This window comes from Diadema setosum, chromosome 5, assembly GCF_964275005.1.
Source record: "Diadema setosum chromosome 5, eeDiaSeto1, whole genome shotgun sequence".
NCBI lineage: Eukaryota > Metazoa > Echinodermata > Echinoidea > Diadematoida > Diadematidae > Diadema > Diadema setosum.
This window is the reverse complement of record NC_092689.1, coordinates 9,773,206-9,795,864: the sequence shown is the minus strand read 5'-3', so window position 1 is coordinate 9,795,864 and position 22,659 is coordinate 9,773,206. Positions and strand designations below refer to the sequence as shown.

Below are 22,659 nucleotides of genomic sequence, written 5' to 3'. Positions count from 1 at the left end.
AGTACACAGTCATGAACAAAGCAGGCTTGCACATACATAGTAGTATGAGTGGTGGTCATATGATTTGATACTTGCAAGGCTAGACACTAACTTTTTCTTTTGGTGGCCCGACAATGAATTTTGGTGGTAATGTTGAGCCTTGCTGACATCTTGTACATGAGAGCATAAATGATCCACTGCTAGACAACAAACTTTGCAACATCTACCTGTATTTATACAAAATGGGCAACATACAGTGATTTGTGTCTATCTACAGTGCACAATGGTTACAATGTACCTCATTACAATGTATATCTAATGATATTTATTAGTCCCATCAATACATATCTTTGTGTTTGTGCACAGAGGGATACCAGTGTGAAGAACATTTGTTGGCAATATGACAATCTTTTAAAATAGAATAACTCTAACTCTGTATGACTACATGTGTATGAATAGCATAGGAACCTTTTACTGTCACACATATGCACATTAACAATGAAATCATGTCTCCACAAGCACGACGCTCCATAGTTACCTGTGGAGCCCATAGTACACACGACGTGTAATGAGGTATTGGTATGTGGACATCGATCTACATGATGCCATGCAACCGACATGGCGTCTAAATTAATATAATATACAGTAAATGTGCACCAAAATTCAGCAAACATTTCTATGTTCTGTATGTACACATGAATGACTAAATCCCGTACAGATAAAGAAGTAGCTGACCAAATACACGAGTGAATGAAAACATGTTTATGTTCATCAATATCTCACAGCAATATCCTACTCACTATCTTATTCAAGACAGGGTATTTCAGCATATCAATATGAAGCTGACATCGCTGTTGTCCTTAAGATGTCTCAACAGCTGTCCCCCCCCCCCCCCCATATAAAAACAACAACCTTGAACCAAACACACCAACAAAACAAAATTGATTGTCTGGTTTTCTCCACTGCTGGCTGGGACAGGATTCCGTTTGGATATGTACCGGGACTACATGGGCTACGTGAGAGAACCCAATGTCAAGAAGCCAGAATCCCTGACAAATCAATCCATACCGTAAACACCGCTACTTTCAACCGCAACCACCACCGCGGAGAGTACATCCTGATTACTGACGCCAGCCACATTTTGCTTCATAAACATCACTACATTATTCCTCGTCTCTCACTCGTTGTCTTCAGTTACTTCTTTCAGCATCTGGTTTTCCCCTTTTTGCTTTTCTTCTCCGTACTATACATCCCTTTCACAATCTCAACTCCTTCTCCTTCTACTCTTTCCAGCAGCGTGCTACAGTACCTTCCTCTTTCTGGCACTGCTTAATTGTGTGAATAAAATATGTTCATACAACTGTACATTGGCTGTTGTCATAACCTTCCTTAACCTCACTTGCTTTTATGCCTCCCATATCTGCTTCCATTTCTACATTATAGTGTATATATAGCATGGTATGTCTTTTGAGACAAATCCTGAAGTGTATCATGTGGGTTTGTAAAATACATTGATGACTCATACTATGTGATTGATAGCATCCCATACAAGCAATGAATATGTACTGTCATGAATGCATCTCCACAGATTCATTGCTCCATGCTTTTAACTCTTAAATATAATCGTACCTCACAACTTATACACTGTATACTTTAAAGGGAAGCTGAAGCGATATCTCATGTAAAATTATGTGAAACTTTAAACACAATTTCTGACCTGCTATTTCCTAACAAAACACAAAATTTAGCTGAACATGTAATATATTGTACCACTGTAAACATATGTTTGAAAAACAAGTTGTCCTAGAAATCAGTAAATGACTTAACTAAAATATAATACTGATAACAATATTCAACAGATAATCCTGATTTGCAAACCCTCAAAAAAATTGCCAGCAACCGTTTTTTTCAACACTAAATAAACATACTTGTAATGTAAGTAACTGATTTTTATGATGAATAAACTGGAGTGAAAGTGAAAGTGCTCACAGAATTTCCTCTCAATTTCTCCAAATATATTAGAAGGCATGTTCAAGTGATCCTGACTTTGGAGCATCTGATTTACAAGGCTATTGACAAAAGAAGGGGAATGTGTGCTCATGCAAGCCTACAAGTTACATTTTTCTGACAGGCATGTTTGCGAGTAAAAGCCTCACTTTTGGCCATCATAAACCATTTCCCCAATTTCTTTAAACAATGATTTGCTCTGAGAATTACAGTACTAGGTTTAATATTAAATTTTAACATAAATAGTTTGAACTTTGGACCATTGAGAAGCCTATAATATTTACAATAGATTAATAAAAACAAGATTTTACAAAATGAAGAGCACATTGCATCCAGTATTTTATGCAATGTGAGCTTTCTTTCATTCAAGACTGTCATCTAAAACATATCACTTTCGTATTAAGTATGATATTTCTTGGAAACAAAGTTTTGCGTATCCCACTTCTATTCAACCAGACGTAGAAACCAGCATGTGATTTTACTTCTTCATCACTTGCACATTGTTGTAGATAAGCTATTGCTTGTACACACAACCTCAATAGCACAAAACCGTTATCCAACAAAATAATGTACAAATCCCTTTGATGATTCAGTCCAATATCATATCAGCAGTTCAATGGCAAACTACTTGTACATTTCTCTTCATGTACAACAGTAAATTATCAATCCCAAAGTTTTTTAGCTACATGAATCTGTGCCACTTTCGAACCAAAATATACCATATTGTGGTAGCGCCATTGCTTTAGAGTCTAGTCTAACACATCTTCAAAACTGTAAGTTCACACCTGTTTAAGATGCTGCACAATCAGTACTTTGTATTAAGCAAATTTGTACATGCAGATAAGAGCAAATCCAAAAAGATGGAAAATAATGGAACGCTGAAAGCAGTCCAACAAAAGAACTTGACGTGTTCAATGGAAGAGGAGTTCTGAGCTTTTGCAATTCAGTAAACAATTCACTGATTGTCAACCAGACTGTTACGGAAAACAATCACTATGGCACTGCCGTCTTGCTCATGTCTAATGTACAGAAGCTAGTCTGCGCTATAGCAAGCCTTCCATATGCTGACAAACACGTTTCCTTCAGAGTGAATCACAGACAAAATCATGGACACTGAGGAACATGTGCTATCAGTGTTTCTGCTTCAAAATCAACATGACATACATTGTATTTGACCTTAACGTGGCAAACTACCAAATCCTGAAGATTCCTCAACATACAGTGTAGTATACATATATTCCTTGAATATCAAAATTGTTATAGGGGCAACACTACAGTATGTGATGCTTTCATCATACAGGGAGCTAATCATTTTACTTTGTTCAATTTTTGGGAATGCCATAAAGGAGGAATGTAGAACACTCTGGAATTATTGTATCCATTATTCCCTGTATGAAAGGGACTGGTAAATCATACAAAAAACATGTAGTACATTGTATGACATTATGAAGTCAAACCAGGAAACTCATTTCTGTCTTGACTGACTGGGTGCACATGCATTATTCTTGTTTTCCTTAAAATGCAGGCATAAAGTGTATACCACAGTTTAAATTTCAAGTACTGATTTCACAGCATCTCCGTTGATGGATCTTGATGTACAAATGCAGCATTTAAATGCAAATAAAAATGCAAGGATATCATATTTTACATGCTTTACATTGCTGATTCATATCACACAATGAACTGATCCATCCACACCTAGCAACATATTATACTCTTTGCAGTCCTAATCACTGTGATGGAATACAGTACTTAACATAGTCCATGACTCATATCACAGTGAAATATCCAAGGGCTACATGTAAGTCTATCTACAGCGTATACTCCCATACAAGGGGGAAAAAAGTCTGTGTGATCATGGACCTACTACACATGGACATACATTGCTCGTTAATTAATTCAAACACCTGTTTCTATCAAAAGCGTCACAGTAACATTTTATATATGTATGCTTTCGTGCTTTGATCTCATCACGACTGCTGACTGTCAGTCTGGATGAAAACAAAACGGTGCTTTGAGAAATCTAAAAACTGTATGCGCAGAAGATAATAACTCTATCAAATCAAGAAAAATGCAAGTGCAGTTGTAGTGTGAATTTGGAAAGCATCGCTCAGCCAATGTCATTTGCAAAAATGTCACTGCGAAATGCACGTACTTTATGAGAGAAAGTAAATATTTTGGCAAGTTCATTGTGATTTGTAATCTAATTTTTCCTTTCTTTTGCACATTGTTTCAAAGAAAACATGGACAGTAATGGTGTATGTCTCACCAATAAGTAACGTTAAATGCGTGTCCACAAGAGTCCACTTCCGTAATTACTCATTTTGTGACACAAAATTTGACATGCTATATCATGATGTTTGCTGTTCCCTATCACTGGTGTTTATTCAAGGGCAGTAGAGTCTGAAAAGGCACCTCAGCCAAATAAGACCGAATTGAGGGAAACGGTTCTTTTGTCGGTGACAATGCGTGATTACACAATTGTCATTGTCCAAACATCTGAATGTACTCTCATGAAGTGATGACGGTGATGACGGGATCAAAGAAAGACCTCCTTTCATAGTCCATGTGTGTAGGTCCATGGTGTGATCTTCATTACACCTGAATACATCCCAGCGCTGGTATTTACACTGTATTATCATCACTGACGAATGTGCAGTGATGTTGACCCTAATCCGTAAGTATTCATTCATTCTCTTCTTTAAAAGCATGCAGGGCATCACATGAAAAGATTATGCATTTCTTTAATTACTAGTAGCCCATATGGGCATGAGTACAAGCTCGGACCCCATACTTTGTCAAGAAAGTGTTTTTTGTTTCTTCTTTTTTGTTTTTGTTTTTTAGTTTACTTGGTACCAATGGTAGATAGCCATTCTTACTTGCTCAGGGAAAGGATGAAATGGGTGTACATCACCCTTAAAAAAACAAAAAAAAACTTATTAATACTATGCAATCGTGTGTGCTCTGTATATAAATTATATTTTGTGCATGACCACAGAATGCTAGGAGGTGGGGTGTTTGGTTCCATAACAAATTTCAATATACCGGTAATCAAAGGCACTTTGCACACTTTGCACTTTTCTGTCTTGAGTCAGTGAAAATCATGAACTCACTGCTTCAACAGCCTGAATATATTTTAATTAAAGTGCAGTAAACAACATATCCCAGAGGCCTGTTGTGGGATTTTTAACTCTGCATGCCCAAATCTATTGTTTGCCCACTTTCAGCTGCACTGGAATTCCCATTTTAGCTTAACCGTTTTCCACATATTTCCCCTATTAAATGCCACCCCCCCCCCCCCCCCCATCTACGTACTTAGCTTGGTCTCCCATCCCATTAGAAGATCAAGTAATACTGCTGGGTCTAAGAATTCCTTCTTTATGTTCACCTCTACCACGTAAATGCCCCATATAGAAGCACAATGTGACATTGCACTAACTGCTTGTGTTCCATCTGCATTAGCTTGGCATTACAAACTAAGAGACGCCTTCGGAGACACAATAACCGCGTGGGTGGAAACGTTCCATTTATAGGGAACTGCAATTTACGGAAGAAGCCCTAATGCCCAAGCACTTCAAACTTCATCAAACTTCATTTCGTCTGAATAGGTCATTGTTTTAGTTGCATAGATGATGTTAAGTTTGAGATACATCTCCCTGTTTGATTTCTTTCAGTTGAAAGATATCTTCTGAGAAACCTTTTCTTTTGAAAACATGATTGTTGTCGCCTCGATTGAGGATTCACCTCTTTGATACATGTACTTTATACGGCATACATGTATGTTTGGCTAGTCGAACTTTTTTTTTTTTCGAATTGGGACTTCTGGACAGTTTTGTGAATAGTGAAATTTACACATCCATTCACACAGTCAGCGCAACGAGACTTAGGCCTACTAACCTGTACTGTCACATCTTGTTTATGTACTTTGCATTGTGTACCAGTACATGCACATTAATATGCATGTTGTATTCATGTTGGGGTCAGAGTTAAAACATTCATGTGTTGTTAAATTCCCAAACAGCACCCGACTTGCAAAATTTGTAAAACACAAAACCCTCGCAAAATATATGCCATATATAGTAAACTCGAATTGCCACTAACTGTGATTAATAAGTTTCCAGATAGCTAAATCTACAGTCGACACAGGGCACTTGTATTCATTCCGACATGCTGGCTAACTGCTGAAAAGTAAGGGGGAATTTGATGTACTTTTTGCAGAAGGGCAGGAGAGGTTCCTAGATACCAATACATCCTAGCCCTGTGAGTCCAAACTCCTACTCACCTCCGTCGCTCTGGCAGTCTGTCTTGAGGACAGTTGAGAGAAGCGTCTCGACTTCTCCCCCGGTCTGGGTCAGGCGACTGCCGACCGAAGTCGGCGATGACGACCACCTCTCTGCATCCAGGATGCCGTCCAGTCTGCTCACAGATTCGTCCACCTTGGCGTCCATGATCGATATCAGCCTGCGATTGTCTGGATATCTCCAAATACAAGCCAAATGATGATGACACAGAAGAAAAATACAAACAGCAGCTGAGTTAGTGTAGTCGCCAGAGAACGTGACGAAAAGCACCAATGGACAATTATGTGTCACAAGCACAAAGCAGTTTGCTCAGTTCTTGTCTTCCTTGCTTCTCGGAAAGGCAAACCTTGAGCGAGGATGTTGCACTGCAAAAGGCACAAGTCGAAGCGTCTACTCATAGACCTTCGTGGTGAAGACAAAGACACTCATCTTCATCGCTTAGTTGTTTCTGATGTCCTGTGAGGAAAATAAAGAAAATGAAATACAATTACAAAAGAACACAAGTGTTAGAAACTGATATTTAAGTATATTATTCAACAATTATTTTAAAACCATGAAATCTTCCAATAGCAATGTAACACTTTACTCAGCTGAAATGCAAGTTGCTGATTTATTTTCTTTAGATGGTAAACATCGCAGCAACATCATACTTTACTTACTTTGCCAAAAGTGATTACTCAATAGTTCTAATCAAACACTACACAAAGATACTGTACAATATTTGATGACAATGCATTGCAGTAAAACCAATGATGATCATATAAGGGCAATTTCATGCTTTGCTGGAAGTCTATCCAAATATCATGCATATGAATGATTTAATATTGGTTGACATTTCTCACACATTTCTCAAATCATGCCAACAGATTAGGATATATGACTTTTGATAATCTTCAGTTCTAACCTTACTCCTGATGCCTGGTACAATTGGCTACAGGTAAACTGCATTTTCATTTCTTCTCTTTCAGCCAAACCTGGCAGGAATCAATTACTTCTTGAAGCATCATCTATCTACGGCGTGAAAGGTGATAATTTTTGGCCCATGTCATTTGCCTTTGATCCCAAATCTCCTTCAGTTATGATTGTGCCACACACACTCCCACACAGTATTCAATCGTGCTCCATTCTCCAGTGCTTGTGATGACAAGAAACAATTAGACAAACTATGCTTTCAGAGATGGAGATGAATGTATGGACAACCCAAGAAGAGACAACACGTCTCTTACAACAACATGTGACAGTGGCACTGAAAGAGAAAGCTAGCTACCATCACAGGCGTGTCTTTGATGGATGTCATGAAGTGTCAAAACAAATTGGACCTTCGAAACCCACCCTTGAATTTGACTTTACTCTCTGAATTCAGCGTAGGTGTATTCCACTGTTATGACCAACACAGGAACAGCGAAAAGCAAACTTATCCAAGTCCAAAGAGCAATAGGAATAGTAATAGTATTTTCAGATGTCTTGGGGGAAAAATAAAATCATACTGTGAGCTGGTACCCCTTCGCACACATACACTGTAGGTATCTGTGACAACAGTACAAACTATGAATCAAGGCCGATTCTTTATATATGCTCAGAACTCTTGAGCAGCAGGTTAAAAGCTCAACTATGCAGCTGGCATGTGTTTGTTTGCTCCAGTGTGTGCGTGTCCCGATGGCTGGCTAGCTACCAACCGTGATGTGTTCTTCATTCATTCAAATGGTTCTGCCGTCATCTTTCCTGGGAGGGAAATCAAACTACCGATTTCTTGGAATGTCAGTCGGATGCTGGAAAGCCCATCTCCCCCTGCGTGGAACTGAAAACTCCGCCTGATGGGAGACAGGCCATAAAATGAATTCGGATTCTTGAAATCCATTACCCATGGCCATGCACATAGTACATATAGTTAGTTTCGTTTTGTTTTTGTTGTTTTAAAATTGCAATACCCTCTGTTTCCAGATGTTCATAACCATAACATTTGAATTGTGGTTCACTCTGAAACAGCAGTGGAGTAAATGATTGGTAAAAATTTTGTCCCCTAATTTTGCATTCTCTATAGGTGAACTGTCTGAAGGATTGCATGCATAATAAAGCAGTTTTCCTACGAGGAAGAAATCATTTTGGGACAAGCATCAAAATCAACAAACTGCTGCACGGTGACCCCAATACCTTACCTACAAAGTTGTACAATGTACCATTCCATTGTTTGGGATGATGGATCTTTGAACCACACTTGCATTAGTACATAGGGAGAATCCCTTTCGATTTTTCATTTTAAAATCTTTTTTGAGAATGTTGTAAATTAGTGTGGGGGAAAAAACAGACAATCAGAAACATTGAATGAATCACAGTAAAATCAATCACCTGTGATCACTGAGTAAAAAAAAAAAGTGACTGCAGGCAAGTTGCTGAATACGGCATTCTAAGGGCAACTAGAAAATGGTTTTCTTGTTGAAATATTAAAATGCAGAAGTAAACTTTTTGCTTGCCTTTTATCAAAAACTATGCTGTTTCTCTAATACATCTTCAAAATTCTGCTTTAGGGTAGTGTGATTAAGGATATCGTTTTGTGCAAAGTTTTGTCGAATTTATTTTGTGTTTCTTCAGGTGACGCAGCGATCCTTTTGTAATGTCTACGCAGGCAATATCACAGGTGCGTGATAGTAATCAAACAGAATATTTCAAGGTACTAGGTACAGGATATGCCTTGCATTTTGACTGTCAAGCCCTTTAATACCCTATTTCTTCTTTCTGATTCCACTATATTACACTGTCTTTTAACTATGTACAGTAAGTTAGAGTTTCACCATGTTCTTTCAGATTTGTAGTTTTATCATATGGGATACCTCCTTGATGATACAAATCTTTATTTATATGGTACATTAAAATACATTCCAGAAACACTTACTATATGTACATGTAACAGCCAAGCACATCTGATATGATTTTAATCTTGAAGACATGACAAAGACAAAGGGGAAATGCCCCTAACCTTTGAACTGCTCTGACCCACGACAATTAACAGCTACACAATAGCTCCACAAGCCAATATTGTCCACACCATTGTCACAGCTGGCTATTATAGACTCATCCAATGGCCCCTCTCATTCCATGAATGAAACCACTGTGACATCACATGCCCAAAATGTATCTGCAGGTGTATGAGGGCTGTGATACACATGTACAATGTATATCTGGAACTGCATTCATACTACAATACGCGCAATATGTATGGTCAGGTTCCTTTCCTGCAGAATGATTTGTTTTACATGGACAGCTTCACAGAACCTTGGAACGCAATTCAGCTTCGTCCCTTCTTGTTGCGCATGAGAATCGGCGCCGTGCATTGGTATCACTATCTACATAGAAAGGTCAGAATGTAATCTAATTTTGCTGTAATTTACAGCATACCCCCAAGAGCAATGCCTACCACTCCCAAAATATGGACGGTAAAAATAGTCCCCCTCCCACAGAGCAATTGATAAAACATTCTACCTCTCTTGCATTACTCACTGGTAGACCTTTAAGAGAACTGTCATACCATCCTGCTAAAAAAGCACTTACTTTACACACTCAGTGCATACTATGACGTATTGTAGCACAGATAATGAAATTGAAACATGGCTTGAAACTCGGGGGTCACAAGAAACACATGCATGAACATTTGAAGATAATCTCCACATAAACACTTTCAAAGCTCTTGCATAATACTGATAAAGCATTCTCTCCTTTTCGATGGTATTATTAATACCAATTAATTGGCACTTCGTCAACCGTATGATTGGAGAGGATGACAATAGTTTCAATGTAAGCACTTAACCCTCACAACTGAAAGTCCTATTGGTTGAAGAATTAAAGCATGAACCTTTCATGATAATGCTAATTTGCATTTTACATCACCATTGAAACAGTAAAAACTTGAAAAGAAAATTAGTGAAAACGGAACTCAGCTTTCTGATAAATAGTATTACACAATAAAAAATTGATGCAGTTCATGGTTTTGCATTCAATTTGCAAATTATGGCATTCTACAGCATCATAATGTTTAGGTACCATCAGTGAGAGATGAAATTACTGATCCATTAAATTCAGCTGTGCCCCATTGAATGGCTTATTTCATCCTTCACCTCTTGAAATATTCTGTCTATTGCACTCATGAACACTCATTACTTGTATTATTTACTGCACCTTGGACCAATCAGAATCAAGGATTCATCAAATGCGGTACATAATATATTTGATATTCTTCAAATTTCCAAATTCTCCAGTTTAACTTTTCACCTTCATGAATTCCCTTACTTTTCAACACACAGACAGACATCTCATTACCATTCGTACGTGGTGGAGGCATAAAAATCAATCAAAGCTAATGTACTTTGGGCTAAACAGAAAACTGTAAAGTGATTTCTAAACTTTGCAGGTGGGGGGGGGGAGGGGTTGTTGTGTCTATGGATTAACTGTTGACATGGTCGATAATTAGAGAAAAAAGTCTTTACATTACATACCTAGTATATCATGAAAATCATTACTGATCCAGAGAAAATCAATTAAGCCCTATCACAAACATCCATTACAAATAATCTTCATTGTACCTGTGTATTTAATAAGCAAATAATACACTCTGTACTAGTACAGTATATTTTTGTATTTAAAAAAAAGGAAAAACAGCAATATCCTTGCATGCATTAAGAAGTACAGTGTACAATGTACACATACATGTAATCTAACAATAAAGAAACAATCAGGTCTGTTCATATGCAGAAACATGATTTCAAAAAAAAAAAAACTAGAAATGTCGCTTTGGCGACTGGTATGCCTCCGCCATAATGCATGATTTTCCCAATAGGTCTAGATAGTACATGTGGACACTGTGTGATTACATTTTCACAAAATTGGTAAAATATTGGAATGACAAGTTTGTCACAAATGTGTTGAATGTTCACCTTCCTTGACGTAGGTTTAATTGGATGAATAAGAGAGCATGTATCTAGGGATTTAAGGACTTTAACTTGACTTTGACCCATTCATACATTTAGGCATTGAGTAATTTTCAAGGTACAGGTGTGGAGAAAAAGTGCAATTTCTGAATTGAATAGTAAATTGTTACCATTTTCATCTGGCCCTTGACCCTAAAATTCATAAGATAATTACTTTCAGGTAGAACATGCATAATATGTACTAAGTTTCAAGGTAACTTGAACCACTTCCGAGATATGGAGGAAAAAGTTAGTTCAGCACTTTCACTTGATCTTTGACCTTTTGACCTTTGAGGCAAAAAGAGAAAAAAAAAACTTTCCAGAGAATTTCTATTAGGTTACACACGCATACACCAAGTGTAAAAAAATAACCCTGCTGGCATTGCATAAATATGAGGGTAATAGTAAAATTTTGAAGTCTTGCACTTGACCTTTGACCCCTGACCTTTGACCCCATGAACCCTACATTCTCTAGATAATCACTTCCAGTCAGTACATGTATATACTATGTTCCATGAAGATACCTTGAACAATTTTCCAAGGTACGGAGAAAAAAAAAGAAGTTTTAATATTTTTACTTTACCTTTTGACCTTTGACCTCATGACTCAAACTTTCACCAGAGAATCTTAATTGGGTAATACATGTATACACTAAGTTTCAAGAAAATCTCTTCAGGCATTCAATAGATATGGTGGAAACAGTGAAATTTTATGTATTTGACCCTGACCTTTTGACCTTTGACCTCATGACCCAAACTTTCACCAGAGAATCTTAATTGGGTAATACATGTATACACTAAGTTTCAAGAAAATCTCTTCAGGCATTCAATAGATATGGTGGAAATAGTGAAATTTTATGTATTTGACCCTGACCTTTTGACCTTTGACCTTTGACCTCATGACCCAAACTTTCACCAGAGAATCTCAATTGGGTAATACATGTATACACTAAGTTTCAAGAAAATATTTTCAGGCATTCACTAGATATGGTGGAAATAGTGAAATTTTATATATTTGACCTTGACCTTTGACCTTGAGCATGTGCACCCAAAAGTTGATAGGCACAACTTCACCCCCTAATACACATACATGCCAAGTTTCATTAGGATACCTCAACAGGTTTCGATAGTTACCTTGTCCACAAAATTCATTACGGACGGACGGAAGGACGGACGGACGGACGGACGGACGGAAGGACGGACGGACGGACAACCCGAAAACATAATGCCTCCGGCACCACTTCGTGGCGGAGGCATAAAAATGCACATGTATACACAAGTACAATGTACATTGTACAACGTACAGTGTGCATGTACAGTATGTAGCACAACCTGCATAAAGCAGCAGGTTAGAGTATGCTACAGATTTTGTTTGATTCCCGCAGACAATAAATTCTGCAGCATGAATCCAAGAATGTTTCATTTTAGTTAAATACAGTGAATGCACACTGTTCATTGTGTAGCATAAAGCAATGCACATTATTGCAATATTCATAATTTGTATTCCTACAATGTCATAAAGGAGTTCTTAAAGTTCACATTAAAAAAACAAACAAACCTAGAGTCTCTTTGTTACTTTATACGTTCTTTTATTTACTTGTTCTAATTGTTACTCTATGTGTACATTCTTTTTTTTTTTACTTGTTCTAATTCAAACACATGTAATACAGCAGTACATGCATACTAATGTGCACGTACAAACTGTACATTGTACATAATAATGTACATAATACATTTGCATCACAGCACAGCCACCACGTACAGTAATATATGAGCACTTTTCTATAACTGAATGCATACCTTATAAAGTAAAAGGTATATACAGTGGACTCCCGTTATAACGAAGTCCTCGGGACCGGCAGTTTTCTTTCGTTATAACGAAATTTCGTTATTTACCGAATGAATAAACAATAAAAATACATAAAGTTGATAATGTTGCGGCCCTAAATTTTATTTCGTTGTAACCGGAATTTCGTTATAACCGTGTTCGTTATAACGGGAGTGCACTGTAGTACAAATGTGTGTAAATACACTGGTGCTGAAAAGGAGTGGTAAAGATACAAGCTTTTCTCCCAAGCCATTGAAAAGGCTCCGCATAAGCAATGGCTCGTGTTAGCCAATGCAAATTACCCCACATACTGTACATTTAAGAACCCAAATTGGTATGTTTATCATACTTGCCAACTCTACAGCATTTGGCGGTAGGCTACCACTTTTGAAAGATTTCATTAGCATTCAAGCTAGAGATGCTCGCATAGGCATCTTGGATTCTACCGCTTTCTCAAATGAAAATGTTGACAAGTATGCACTATAAGCCATTATACAGTTTAGTAATACTTTACTCATTGATAGCCACAGCAACAAGTAGACCTACATTGTACACACTGTAATTGTGTACAAGGGTGTATAATACAGTACATCACCCAGAAACAAAGAAGAAAAAAAAAATGGCACAGCAGCCTCACAGTTTGCCCAAATGTACAGTGTATCCCACAAACCTTCATTCATTTGTTCTACCATAGAGCTATGATAATCCTCAATCTTCAGAACATAATGTGCATGTACTGTCATGATGCCAATGACCCTGCCATTGTTGATGATTATAATGCAGGCAGTGTCGCTAACTTCAGTGTGTTTTAGTTGTACACCATTCACGTGAACAACATACGGTTTGAAACTTGTTAGAGACAAACACATTTTTTTAATATCCATTGTCAAATCACCTCCCTTTTTCTCTCTGTCACACACACACACACACACACACACACACACGTATGCTACTGAACTACAAACAAAACACTCACTACATACAGTGTAGGGCTACAGACACACACAAAGAGGGTTGGTACGGTATGGCCAGCACATAGAGAAGGTGACTCTCTATATTGTACTTGCACTGAAGTGCATGTGTGTACCATGAATGCATTCATATTACAGCAGGTGGAAGTCACAGCACTGATATGACCGCCAGCAAAATGCCATCCTCCTGTGTAGTCCCACCAACTACATCTCACCACCCTATGTAACAGCAAATGTCTAGCATATGCAATCAGGAGAATCAATCAAGGATTGGCTAAAAAATGACTGTTCAAGTTTCACATATGAACGGTGAATTTTATTTCAATCATATGCCAAAATTCAAAGTCAATTTTAATACATAGTTTGTAAACTTGTCAATATCATTCTACATTATGTGACAATTTGTAAGAATGTCCAAAAATCAAAATTAGGGCATCTATACTATCAATGTGGATATTTTCAGCTTTCATTTTCCACATGAGGAGTTTTTCACACTCAGCTAGGGTACAGCTGTACATGATGAATTTCGCATGTCATGCCATGGCGATTAAAAAGGTAACTGGTCTGCAAATTCCACAGCAATTGCACTCATACTATGAAATGTAGGATTAGCAAATGTGAATAAAAACTACTTGTAACACAGCAGTCATACCCCTACAATAAACCTACCATGAAATAAAAGATCATACAAAATAGTATGAAACAACCAGAATATAACACGCAAAAATGTGCTTGCTCAAAATTTTGCACTAGTTTTTTTTTTTATCTATGTTGCCCCAAATGTCTACTTTTACAGTGTACTGTAGTTATGGCCCTTACCCCCCCCCCCCCAAAAAAAAAAAAAAAAAAAACCACACAATTTTTATGGCACTTGTAGAAATGTAGATGAAGCATTGACTTTGCAAATGAGAGCACATTACAATACTGTGAGTACAGAGCTTATCACTGATCAGGGCAAGTTCATTGACCTTATGAACTGCCTTTGCCCTTGATGGACTAGCTGCTCCCATATTTGAAACCAAGCTGCATTTCTTTATAGGTTTGTATGTGTATGTAGTGTGAGTTTGGTGGCCATAGCTCAAAGCGGTGAAGAGGTTACCAGTACACCAAATTATTGACGCCTCCAATGATGATGGGAAAGGGACGTGTAGGACCTATAGGCCTACAACATGTATGTACTATCTCTTGCTTCCACCATGCGGGCGAGACAAAATTCCAAGTTTTTGCTAAAAGGGAACTTCTCTCTTGTTCATTTATTGTTGTTTTGTTAACACATGTTCTCAATCTCAACTAATGCTGCATGGTAACGCATATACTCACTACAACACATGACAAAGCAGATCACTGTGCTTGATTGAAAGTGGTGCGGTAAAGTATCAAACACTTTAAAGATTAGAGGGCGTGTTACTACGGCTCAGTTGTACATAATGGAATGTTACCAGCCTTGTTACCATGACAACAACATTAGGAGGGGTTATTAAATGTGGTTTATATATTCATACTATCATAGCATAAACTCCTACACATCTCTCTTTTTCTACACCCCTATACCCAATGTAATGCGCATGCCATTTACCCTGCATCGTTCCTGTCACATGCAATTTAAGTATTATCCTGAGATATTGCATGCCTCCCCATTCCTCTTCTACAGATCTCCAAATAATTCTGGGGAATGGTGTGGTTTGCATGGTTTACACACCTCCTGACCGATTCCACTCCAGGGTCAGTGCCTCAGACACCATTGTTTATCATGTCTGAAATACAGTCAGGTCCCAGGTGTGTCATGACCTTATCCCTGAGCAATCACTGATTGATTGTTTCCCCTATTGGTATGTTTAGGGAAGCCCTACCCTGCTCAGTCACATGATCCTGGCTGTTGGACAGGGCTGGGGTATTTACACAGCACCTGTACATCGTAACCTGAACACATGTACTAGAGTATTACTGCCATGCTTTATAATCTGCACACACACATACACACAGACACAGATTATCCCGCGCACACAAACACACAAACACACACACACACAAACACAAGAGTTATTAGCTTTGCAGAAAGCAACAAGTGCATTCAGTTTAACATGCATTTACATATTTACAAAGATTTCTCTTTAAGATTCCATTTCCACGAATTCTCATTGTTTTCTGCAATTGTGACAAATCACTTCCCCTACAAATGTCACATATCTTAGCAGTAGCCATGATAAAAATCATGGCTAAATACTTTACATCGATGTATGAGCAATTTGTCAATCAGTTGCAATGAAAACATTTTGACGAAAGAATTTCATGAATTTGAAAAATGTCACATAATTCAGTATTACTTTGATGACACAGTTGGTACACATGTACCAATGGAATCTTAATGTAATCAATATTTCAAATACACTTTTATAACAAAGCATACATTGAAGGTCACATGTACTTAATAGACAAACTGCGCTTCGGTTCTGCATCTTTTCCCCTGATGCAACTTTTCCCCATCTTGGCTCCCAGCCTCAGTATTACAGCACCTGGGCTGATTAAAAACTTGTGAATATAATCTTGAAAGTTTGTAATATGTGATGACACATCAATGTTTATACCCACCAACTTATTCTTTCTTTGCTTACATGTGCATGCACAACAAGCCAGTTCATTATCAAACAGCTCATGCGCACAATTGTGCAAATGACCTTTCCATTGTATTCTCTCAGTTGGTCAGGCACTTCACTCATTTTCAAAGTGACATTAAAAAACAGTATGTATAAGCTTGCCCGACATAACAATTTATGGAATTGATGTTCAAACAATGAATGAACTTGTATAGACCAGGTGACCAGAATGGCCTGTCCATTAACACCTGGTAAAGCATCCATTTGAATGTTTTGCATTTATAGCTGTAACAAAAGGGCTTTTTACACTTGTAAATTTTTGCTTAGTCCCGTACCAACAGTGGGGCTAAAGGGGGGCCTTAGCCCCACCGTTGGTACGGGACTATCCTTAGCCCACTTTCTGTTTACACTCGTTTTTGCCAAAGTGGGCTAGCCCCACCGATAATCCCGTACTATCTGGCCCTGCAAAATAGCAGGGTTAGCAACGCAATTTGCGGTGCTAGCACCACAATTGCGGTGCCAAGCAAGTGAGTGTAAACAGAACGAAAAAATAATCCGGGGCTAAGCGACGGAGACGAAGTCCGACCCCCACTGACCAATCAGAAACGAGGTAATCAAGTGCTGCCGGTGCGTGCGTGTACGTGTACAGTGCACAGCGTAATCATGAATATTCATGTGGTTTGGAAAGTCCGGGGCTAAGAAATATGAGTGTAAAAAGGTCAGTTTTCTCCTTAGCCCCGGACAAGAGATAGTACGGGACTAATTGGCCAGTGTAAAAAGCTGAAAAAATTGGTACGGGACTAACGATAGTCCTGGGTCAGAGAAAGTCCGGGGTTAAGAAACACAAGTGCAAAAAGGGCTAAAATGTTTCTACACTGTATCAACAATACATTGCCAAATACTAGGCTTAATGTTGTAAATGACCACTTTGTTGCTGTCAGGTGGATGTGCTGGCAAGCACCATCTATTATAAGGATTGCAAAAATAATCTTTACATCACAGATGCTCATCTCACTGAATATTATACAGGTGTACCTACATTGCCAACACATGTCTGTTAGTAGCGTGTACAGACTGTATTTTGTATGACCTTTTTCTGCTCATGCGCAAGTGGAATGACAGACTGGCTCATTACTCACACTCATGAACACAGGTGCATTTTTGCTAGCAAAGCAGCCAGCACATGCATACATGTTCACAGATGTGGAAAATACAACATGTGGTTTTATTGTTTTAATACAACACACAAATGCATACTGTACTACAGTGTCTTCATGTAGTATTCAAGAGGTACAGTATAAATGACATTAGAAAAAAATATGAGTTGTGTAACACCCCCATTTTTGCAGGTACAGTAGAAGGGGCACAGTGCACCGTAAGAAAATTCAACAAACATTTTATTTTTACCTTTCTCCTGTAATAATAGAGCACTTGACTTGCCACTTTCAGAAGACAGGAGGAATAACATTACCCTTAACATGTTATTAGCAAGTCAAGGGAATATGTACTTTTTTCAAAAAATGAAATTTTGTGGAATTCTCTTTATATTTTCCTCATATAGTTGTGATACGCTGTGACATCATACACTGTAGTAGTCTTGTCATCCTGCAGTGACTGTGCAGAAACTTCAAAAATTCATAACTTAAAAAAAAATGGATTGTCTGATTTTCCTCAAACTTTCACTGATGTGTTCTACTGCAAATATTGCTGCAATCTCTCAATCCTTCTGTATGAAGGTGGACTTGTCCTTTAAGCCAAGCATAGGCGGGCAAACATTACAAGAAGTACATGTAGGAAGCGAATATAACATAAGTAAGTCGTAGGACACTACTTTATACAGCAATACACTCAACAAAATTTATTGCAATTACAGGGCTGCCAACACTGGAAACTAGTTGAGAGTGCGACTCCCATAGGCCAATGCTATAATTATTTAGGAGTCAAAATGAGTGAGATCAATAGAAATGCATGCAAATGAAATAAAGTTTTAGAGTGAGAAAGGACCAAAATGCGTGAGTCTCATGCTCAATGCATGAGAGTTGGCAGCCCTGCAATTATTTATTTTTTTAAGCGGTATAACCAAAGTTGGATTGGAATGACATGGTACAGAAGCTGAACATGTAAGGATATCAATTATGTAAGGTAGAATATCAACGAGTCATTTTGAGGTCAGAACAGTGTGTGGTCCCTAATGTACAGAACTGTGCGCCTAAACCCCTGGACTGTCCAACCAGAAATAGGAAACAATTTTTTCCCCCATATTTTTACTGGCATTGATTATATCAAATAGTAAAGCAAAACAAAACAAAAAAGAAACAAAACAACAACGATGCAGCCCCAAATGGATGTATGCGAGGTAGAAGACAAGAAACTACAGTTGAACCTCTATCATCCGGCCTCCCTTTATCCGGATCTCTCTATTATCCGCACGCAATCTCGCCGTGATTTTTTTATCTTTTTTAATAATTACGGGAGGAAAGGGGGATTCCCAACTCCTTGAGAACTCCTACACAAATGCACATGAATTACATATACTTGATACATTTCTTAATAATTATTTAGGTAAATCATCCCAAGAATTTATAAAAGAAAATGATTTCATTCTTGCAAACACGAACCTCTATTTTGGGGTCTGTTACTGAGTGTAACAATGAAAAGGTTGCAGTATACACATTACTACATGTGGTACTACAATGGGCTACATCAGTACATGTGTATGTATGTACATGTATAAAGCAATGAGTCTCCCGTATCCGGCCAAATCCCTTATCCGGACGAGCCCCGGTCCCGACTTGTCCCTTATACGAGAGGTTCAACTGTACTTACTTTTACAGGGGTAGCTCTAATCTAAAGAATATTTCTTGGGCTTAACTATACAGAACCCCCGGCCCGCTAGGCCACTTGCTGAATGTGTGTGCTTGTGTGCGCATCCTAGTGAAAGCTAGCATTAGTAACAAGGGTAGGGACTAGGGTAGTGTAGACTACATTTCTGTAGAGAGGTGTAGATATGGCAACCAGCACACACACGCGCAACGATGTGGCGGAGTATTCTGGAGTTGTTACCATTATTTGGCCTTAGTAACATACATTGTAGACCTACGTGTAGGCCTGTAGTACTATTCATTACTAGAGTACTAGATCAGGGCCCCGTTGCAAGAAAGTAGCAATCGATTGCAAATAATTGCTAATTTTGAACCAACCATTCTGATTGGCTCAGGGTCTGCCCTATTAAGAAGACATGCATGCAACAATGATTTTGATTGGCCAGTGACAATCAGTTGCAAGTTGCGTTTAAACGCAAAGTTTCTAGCAACGGGGCCCTGAAGTACTAAAGTATTAATCATCTACAATTCTATTTTCTGTGATTTTGTTTTTGGTGCAATTTGGTCTTTGCTTTTGTGCTTGTGGAAAGGGTGATTTCTCCATGGCCATGGGCATGGATATGGAAGTACATCAACGCCCACTAATCAAAATATTATACATTCTTTGGTAAAGAAATGACCCGCCAAAGTCTAAACATGCTCTTTTTGAGGGCCTTTCCTTCTCATCCCTCTTCTAGAGTCCACCCTCTATGCAACCTCCAGTTTAAACTCCACATGAGATGTTTGGGAGGTCTATTCATCAGTCTATTCATCCTAGACAGAAGGATCCGTCTGTCCGGAGTATAGTAGCCCTACTACATATCGACCACCTTCTTTTAAACCGACCGCGTATAATTCGCGCACTGAACACTTAGTACGCACTTCTCTGCGCGCAAAGCACATAAAAATGGATTGGCTTTGAATGTAGATGAGGATGGTGTGGGAAAACGCGATAATTCACTGTTCATTAATGGTTTTAATCAAGGACAAAATTTCGAATGAATATTTTCACCGAATCGTAATGACAGCACAATGTACATATGTAATGTCTATGGAAGTTTCTAAAAGGCTTCTAAAAAGCTTCGTACAACACAGTGTTCAATACAACTCGGTTTGCATGCATTGTCAATGCAAAAACAGCGGTCGATCCTAATAACGCGATTTACCGCGGGGAGCTGAGACGAGGCCACGCAAGTTCGTCGGCGATATTTTTGCACTGAAACTTCGAATCGAAAAGGGAACAACGGCATTTGATAGAGCTGGATTTTCTCAATCACGTAGGTCAAGTTTTTTACGTGAATTTAAGTGTTAAATATTCTTATCAAGCAAATAAACATTAGGCGGTCGATAAGTAGTAGGTCCAACCATACCGGTAGTCTTTTATTTTTTTGACGTTATCGCTCTCCTCTGTAGTAGTGGAGGGGATCCGTGAAGCCAGACACAGTCTCCGCGGAACATTTCCCCGACGACCAGACACAGACCGATCTTTCAGTCAATATTCATCCAAGATGCAAGATCCAAGACCTCTTCAGTAAACAGTTAAATGACTGCACAATGACCATATTTCATAAGTACAGCAGTATTGGCAAATCAATGGATGGATTGGTTTGGCATATTAAACTTGTAAGTTGTGGTATGAGTAGAACCCTACACATTGACAAGTCACAAGACATACCGTCTAGACCACCTAAGTTAGATCTAGTTAGTAGAAATGTCTGACTATTAAACATGATACATTTACTGACTGAGCTTGCTGAGTATGGTTTGACCGAAAGATCGGTCTGTATCTGTCCGTCGGGGAATGTTCCGCGGAGACTGCGTCTGGCTTCACGGATCCCCTCCGTGGAGGACAGCGTCAATGGCAAAATATAAAAGAGTCCTCCGGACAGACGGATCTTTCTGTCTAGAGTATGGTAACCCACCAAGTCCATTATACAAGAAAGAATGCCCAATCATGCATGTTTATTGATATTGTTACGTTACCTGTTTTTGTACTGCGTGTTCTACAGTAAATAACAAATGTGCTATACAGCACAGGATTTAAATTTACTCTTCCGCCGTTCGTTCAACGCTTGATATTGACGCAACACATTGTTTTTGTTTGTGTACAATTCGATTCTTCGTCGTATGTGCAGTATCGGCTCAGTAGGCCCTACACTGTACGCCTGCCTTGTCATTCACCCACCATACCACACAAACAATCCATGCACACGACAGCTGCTACCGTTGCCCGCCGCCCGTCAGTTCTTCCATAGACAAAGCACAACACACTCTACAATCAGCTGGGCGATGTGTCATCATTCAGAGATCTCCCATTTCTATCACACGTCTGCTAAGGAGACAAATCTCGAAACTCGCGTATCCCTTTTCTACTCTACGATACAATGCTACATACTCACGTACCACAATATCCTTGTGGTGTTATCTAGCAGGAAGAGGACATAAGATATTCTTGCCGATCTCCATTTCAGCTCAATATGTCGATGGTTATTTCCGTAATTTATCTCAAATAAATAAAGAGTCTCTTTCGAAGGAGGTTGCGCAACGTACAGAACCTGCGATCGTTTCTCTCTAAGCTCGCTTGCGATTGGTCAACTCATGGAAACGTCATGCGCAGCACGTTCAATGTGATAGCAAGGCGCAAGCACGGTTGTAATTCACCAACCGTATGATGAAGGGGGTTACAATGGGGTATCCAGTTCGACCGGTTTAGGCCTCTTCGATCCCTCCATCGAACCGAAAACGTCAAACAAAGGGAGAAGTCAAATACAAAGGAACCACACCTACCCCCAAAGTTAGGTCCCCTGAAATTTAGGGCTTGCATTCCCCGATTTTTTTTTCTTTTATTGAGATTATTCCAACACGTTGTAAATTGTGGAAGGGGTGACCGCTAGTTTTGACATCTCCGGACCTAACTGGATATGAATTGGGAAACAAAATCAGTGCAATGGGGACAAAAAGACGATTTCTTGCTGTTGTTTACCAGGCCACAAGTGGAAGAGATGGCACAGGGTCTATAGGAACCATTTTGTATTCATGAATTCCAGATACTATTTCTCTTGGTGCCCCATTTAAAACAAACCAACCAAACAACCAAATAATTCTATTAACAAACGAAAGATATTGTATAAAAAGTATATTGTTCCCTGCACTGCGACCAA

The 22,659-nt window shown here is 38.7% G+C and overlaps 1 protein-coding gene across 1 annotated transcript in view; it reads right to left on the bottom strand.

Annotated features, from left to right (window-relative positions):
• The window catches only part of LOC140229069 (uncharacterized), a 69,865-nt gene extending 47,830 nt beyond the window's left edge, over positions 1–22,035 (bottom strand). The window contains exons 1-2 of the mRNA XM_072309329.1: positions 21,902–22,035; positions 6,269–6,743 (exon numbers count right to left, since the gene is read on the bottom strand). Of these exons, the coding sequence (XP_072165430.1) occupies positions 6,269–6,434 (166 nt within the window). The 5' untranslated portion in view covers positions 6,435–6,743; positions 21,902–22,035. The remainder of the gene's footprint in view (positions 1–6,268; positions 6,744–21,901) is intronic.
• Positions 22,036–22,659: the final 624 nt, after the last annotated feature.